The 6000-nt window shown below is 42.3% G+C and overlaps 1 protein-coding gene across 2 annotated transcripts; it reads left to right on the forward strand.

Annotated features, from left to right (window-relative positions):
• Positions 1-1481: 1481 nt before the first annotated feature.
• Positions 1482-5665, forward strand: LOC120031217 (electron transfer flavoprotein subunit beta-like). Of its 2 annotated transcripts, none has more exons than XM_038976865.1 (7): positions 1482-1615; positions 2835-2993; positions 3422-3580; positions 3692-3754; positions 4207-4365; positions 4462-4678; positions 4932-5665. In XM_038976865.1, the coding sequence occupies exons 1-6, from the start codon at positions 1565-1567 to the stop codon at positions 4630-4632; spliced, it is 762 nt and encodes a 253-aa protein (XP_038832793.1). In that variant the 5' UTR covers positions 1482-1564; the 3' UTR covers positions 4633-4678; positions 4932-5665. The 2 variants fall into 2 exon arrangements, with proteins under 2 accessions (XP_038832793.1, XP_038832794.1); XM_038976866.1 differs by lacking the exon at positions 1482-1615 and adding an exon at positions 1715-1735.
• The last annotated feature ends 335 nt before the right edge of the window (positions 5666-6000 follow it).

Genomic DNA, 6000 nt, shown 5'->3' on the forward strand with positions numbered 1-6000 from the left:
CGCTCCTTGAAAGCGGCAGCTCTAGCCTTTAGCTCGGTGCAGGTGTTGTCTGTAATCCATGGCTTCTGGTTGGGATATGTACTTAAGGTCACTGTGGGGATGATGTCATCAATGCACTTATTGCATTGTTGGTTAATGGGCTTGTAAAGCATTTCACGGTAAGGTTGTATTCGGCGCAAATACATTAAATTTTTTTACATAAAGATTTGTTTTCACCTCACATAAGCAGTTTATTAAGATTAGCTACTCCTTTAATTACACCATGAACTTTACCCTAGTTGACCCAAGAGCGGAACACATTTCTTGGGCTTTGTATCCAACTGAAATGGCAGGAGCACCAGCTTGTTCTCTGTGATTGGTTACAGGTCACTTTTGCTGACAGTCTTCATGTTCACATAATTTAATTGGATCCAACAATGGGCGATGTCGTTTAGACCCGCCTTCTTTCTTTCAATGGAATCACTAATAAAATCTTCCCGACCTTTCGTGCGTTACCGTTTTCCTAGCAGCAGGATATTATGCTGGCAGTACGATCGCGGGCTTTCTTTTTCAAAATAACAGTCCCCTTGCAAAGACATACTAAACTTCGATTTTTCTTTAGCACTAGTGTAGTACACTGGTCACAGCATTGCAACCCACTCTGAAAAAAATTATTGATAATTTGACGTATTTTATTTGTAATATTGGATTATTTATACCAGTATGTTGAAAGCTATTGTGTAGGCTATATATATATTTAAAGAAATACACTTTTAATAAAACACAAACATCTTATTGGAAATCCTCAATAGAGTCTGCAAAACTTAAATGGGTCTTGTGCTGGGCAACTGGTTTTGTACAGAGTACTGGTGACTCCTTACTCCACCCACTCATTTCACTGCAAAGCAATACACGGTATATGAGATACTTATTGGCTTGAAGAGAGAAAACTTGTCTGCCTGTCTCAACTAAAGTGGGGTGGGAAATACTCAGTAGGGTCTCCACTAACCAAATATGTGTGGTTTTTCAGGGGGACTGCTGCTGGCTGAGAATGAAGTCCTGCTGGGTATGTACAACACAGTCCCACTCCAAAACGAACCATAATATTTGCTTAGTAGAGACCCTACTGAGTATTTCCCACCCCACTTTAGCTGAAACAGGTAGAAAATGTATCTCTATGAGCCAATATGTAACCCATGTACAGTCTATTACAGTGTCTTGCATTGGGGGCTATTCGGGAGGGACAAATACCAGTGTCAATGTTGTCTTTTTTTCATTATTTGTCTAAATATAAATAATTTCAAAACATATTTGGCATATGTTTTCATAAATTACTCATTGCATTTTCTTGTTGTCACAATATAAGTGGCTATTGATTACAATGAAATCTGTTTTGAATGAGTTATTCACATTGCAACGTTTTGAAATACGTGCTTTTATTTTAAAGGTTTCATAACTACCATACCGAGTGACGTTATCATTTTTGCTGCTAGTAGAATGCTAGTCCCTGCTTCTTGGGTGAAAGTTCGTTGTGGTGACTGGGTAGCTAGCTACTGTACATTGCTGAACCGAAGAATCGCTAACAATGTCGCGGGTTCTTGTTGGAGTTAAACGTGTAATTGACTATGCTGTCAAGGTAGCTACTCCCCCACTGTCTTCTAATTTAAAGCAATTCAACATTTCACGTGCAGAATTTCCATTCGAGACTTCCTATGGCTATGGTAGCTAGCTAACTAACGTTACTAGCTAACGTAAGGTGGGTGGATGGATGAAGGGTTAGTTTAGCAAGCTAGCGTTCATTGTTTGAATGTCAAGTCTTCAACTAACAACCATAACTGCAAGGAAAATACCAAGGTCATTACAGGGTTATCTAGGTAACAGTTAAGGTTAATTTGTCTAGCGTGCTACTCCTCGAATTGGAAAAACGATAAACGACTGTCAAAATTAAAAAAGAAAGCTAACAACACATTGTCACTGTATTGTGCCAATGTATTACACATGTTAAGCTACATGTATAATCCTCATTCAGGCTTCATCACAATGATTTAAAAACATATAATCAACTAGGTGTCACAGCATCAGAACAGTTAGATAGTAGGCTATCACTATCCAAGCCACTCATATCAGATAGTTCCAAGGTAATATATATATATTTTTGTAAAGGAAGCCTAGCACCATATCTATTACCAGTTATTTCATACTACAGTCTGAGCACTCTTGCTTCAGCTGCACATAACTAGATCCCTGTAGCCGTCTCTCGGGGGGCACTCAGTTAAACTATGTTTCTACCCTTCCCAGTCCCATATGCTGCCCCAACTCTTATCAGACAGAGGTGGTGTGTGAGAGAGACACACACACACACACAGTCTTTGCCAGTCATGTATTATGAGGTGACTAATGTATATGGGATGGACTTATTGATAGAATTTGGGCGTTTTAAAAGGTTTATTTACCATGGCTGTTCAATACTATTGGGTTAGTGGCAGGCTTTCAAACGTGTTCCAGAATAGGTTTGACTGCCTCACAAATTCAATTGGAAAGCTCAGAGCACACCTACATCGGGCCCACAGCAACTATTTACAAGTGCCTAGACTGCACAGTGTCCCCACACTCAACTCTGGCACATTGACTGCCTGCACTTCATGTCTCCAGCCTCTGTCTTTGTCTGTTTAGTTGTTTGTCTGTCTCTCTCTGACCCTTCTGAGTGACTATCCAGTAGTCACTTATGTTCAGTAGGGCAAAGCTCTTTGAAACTGAATTAGCATTTCTTATTGGAGTTCAGGTAGTCCCATTGTTTTTCAGTCAGTTTTTTTCTGTTTGGTGCCTAATCAAGACTTCCCTGCCCTCTCCCTTAGATCCGCGTGAAGCCCGATCACAGCGGGGTGGTGACAGATGGCGTCAAGCACTCAATGAACCCCTTCTGTGAAATTGCCGTGGAGGAGGCCGTCAAACTCAAGGAGAAGAAGTTCATCAAAGAGGTGGTGGCCGTCAGCTGTGGGCCCACACAAGTAACGGTAAGAGTGACGTGGTGCTCTGGCCTGGCGATGCCATTTTGAAGACGGGCGGATTCAACGATGCAAAACATTATTCTACATGACATTATACATATCTGTTCTACTCAATTCATTTCTATCTTTACGTTTCAATCCGAACGTTCTGTAGCATTAGGCTACATCCTTAACAGGCCTTCAATAGCTAATGTTTGGAGGGAAGCTTTGGATCTTGTTTCTTCATTAGGATAGCGGTCCTGAGTATGTTTTCATTCTATTGTAAGAAGGATTCTGCAGTTGGTCACCTCCAACTTGACTGTGCTAATGATTGTATTATTCTGTTATTGTTCTCAGATGGTGTTCTTATATAATTTTGAGAACCCTACCGCTCAAGTGTTTGTATTGTGTGTGTGTGTGTGTGTGTGTGTGTGTGTGTGTGTGTGTGTGTGTAGGAGACCATCCGTACTGCACTGGCCATGGGGTGTGACCGCGGCATCCACGTGGAGGTCTCAGGAAAAGACTACGAGGCCATGGGACCCCTGCAGATCTCCAAGATCTTTGCTGCCCTGGCCAAGAAGGAGGAGGCCTCACTCGTCATCCTGGGCAAACAGGTCATCCGATGCAATAGATTGTGCCACTGCCACACCAATGCCAGTTGACTTTGAAATCGAACCTCATCATCTCATGCAATGCTCACTGATTGTGTTGGTATTTTTTGACAGGCCATTGACGATGACTGTAACCAGACGGGTCAGATGACGGCAGCCTTGTTAGACTGGCCACAGGTCAGTAGTGGTTTCTTGTTGTAATCCTTTTTCTCAGCAGGAATCACTAAACTGATCTCGGAGCATAGAGGCCTTGTTTACTGTTAACTGCTGACTTGGATACCATTGCTGTCCGGACCAGGACCTTTTCTCATGGTCTTTGTAAGCATTAGCATATCGACGTAATGTCAGGTGAAGAGACCAGCTGAACTAGCAGGCCTTAGATTATGTCACTACAGTCAACACAGTCTGCACTGAAAAGTAGACCAAAGGGCAAAATTAGGGTGTATTTACATGGTTAAACCACCAGATGTCACTCTTGGATTGCCTCGTGGCCTACAACAGGTTTACAATTGTCAGGTAACAAAAACAAAGCCTTCTTTCCATTTAAGTTAACTTGATAATTTCAGATACTATTTCATCTCAATGTGGATTATGACATCTACTAAATGTAGGACCTCACATTCTTGCAGGGCACGTTTGCATCTGAGGTGACCATCGATGGGGAAAAGGTGAAGGTGGTGAGGGAAATCGATGGTGGTCTAGAGACCATCAAAATCAGCATGCCAGCCGTCCTCACAGCAGACCTTCGACTCAACACCCCCAGATACGCCACCCTGCCCAACATCATGGTAATACACACAATGTACATTTACTCAAAGTGTACACACACACACAAACATAAATAGCACTTTAATTTCTCATCTCCTTCTCCCTCCACCTCCCAGAAAGCCAAGAAGAAGAAGATAGCCACCATGAAGCCAGCGGACCTGGGGGTGGACATGGTGTCGCGGGTGGAGGTGTTGAGGGTGGACGAGCCCCCAACGAGACTGGCCGGAGTGAAGGTGGAGACGGTGGATGACCTGGTTGCCAAACTCAAGGCAAACGGAACAATCTAGAGGCCCTGTGGGAGCCACAGGGGGAGTGCAGGGGACACACAGAGGGGTGAGTCTCAAAACCTAAAAACAGTATGACTGTTTGAGATAATATCGGTAACCCATTAGAAAATGTCTGATGGATTCTCAGCATGACAGAGCACTGATGAATTTCAAGTTCATGTAACAACTTACCCTTGTGAATCATATGCTTCTTCCACCAAATTGCCTCACACCTTTGCCATAGTGTGCTGTACTTGACCAAGCTCAGTGTTTCTGTCTCTATTTGGCTGTAATATGTAATTCCCCCCTTTCTTTTGCAGGTCTCTGTTTGAGAGATGGAACAAAGTAATTTAGCAAACGTGGAGGACTGGTTGCATAAGGCAGAACCCATCGCCACCCGGCCCTCTGTGTTTAACTCCGACTTCCATGATAGTAGCCTACTGACCTGGAATGAAGGGATACTGAGAAACACTGTCCTATAGGAACCCACACAGCCCAGAGGGTGAAGAAGAGGGCCTGTTATTGTGCAATTTAATTCACATGGTACATCTGTATTGTAATTAATGTATCTTCTCTGTGAGTGTAGCTAACAAGTTAAGGAGGACGTAGACTCAAAAAATGCACAACTTCCAAGCCAGTAATGTAAGTCAGTAACTTTCATTCACCCATGTTTCTGTATGTGTTGCACTGTACATTCAAGAGTGTCACAATAACATTTTCATCTGTAACGTGGACCTTTGAAAACTATCATGAAACCCTACATTGACACATCTGTGCTATGCAGTTTGAGTTGGATGCTATGTGTAAATAAAGTTGCAGAGCTGAATGTGCATTCAGGGTGTGTGATATGTCTACTGGCTTGGTTTGTATAAAGTTTATATAAATATAATTATTTCTGGGTTGGGTGGCAGCTCCGGTTGAACAGTGTCTCTCAGTAGATATGGGAAAATGATAAAAAACACACACAAAGTTGACCTTTTACCATAAGCGCCTCTTCTGTTTAGATCGTACAGGATCCTACCATAACAATAAAGATCTATTTTTAATATCTAGATCTGCTGTTTTCCAGTGTCATTCTATGTTGCGGTATTCTGTCTTTCCACATCAGTGTTTTGGTTTTAAGATAGGCTCTTGAGTAGCTAGTACTTGGCAACAACCATCCAGTCACTGACAATGTTTGTTTATTCCATGTGTAACTGTGTTGTTTGTGTCGCACTGCTTTGCTTTATCTTGGCCAGGTCGCAGTTGTAAATGAGAACTTGTTCTCAACTGGCCTACCTGGTTAAATAAAGGTAAAATAATAAATTAGAGTGCATGTTCCGAACCCCCTAAATCCCTGGGGGATTTAGACCAGACACTTTGGAAAAGGATTGTATCACATTGATCGAT

This window comes from Salvelinus namaycush, chromosome 37 (genome assembly GCF_016432855.1).
Source record: "Salvelinus namaycush isolate Seneca chromosome 37, SaNama_1.0, whole genome shotgun sequence".
Classification (NCBI taxonomy): domain Eukaryota; kingdom Metazoa; phylum Chordata; class Actinopteri; order Salmoniformes; family Salmonidae; genus Salvelinus; species Salvelinus namaycush.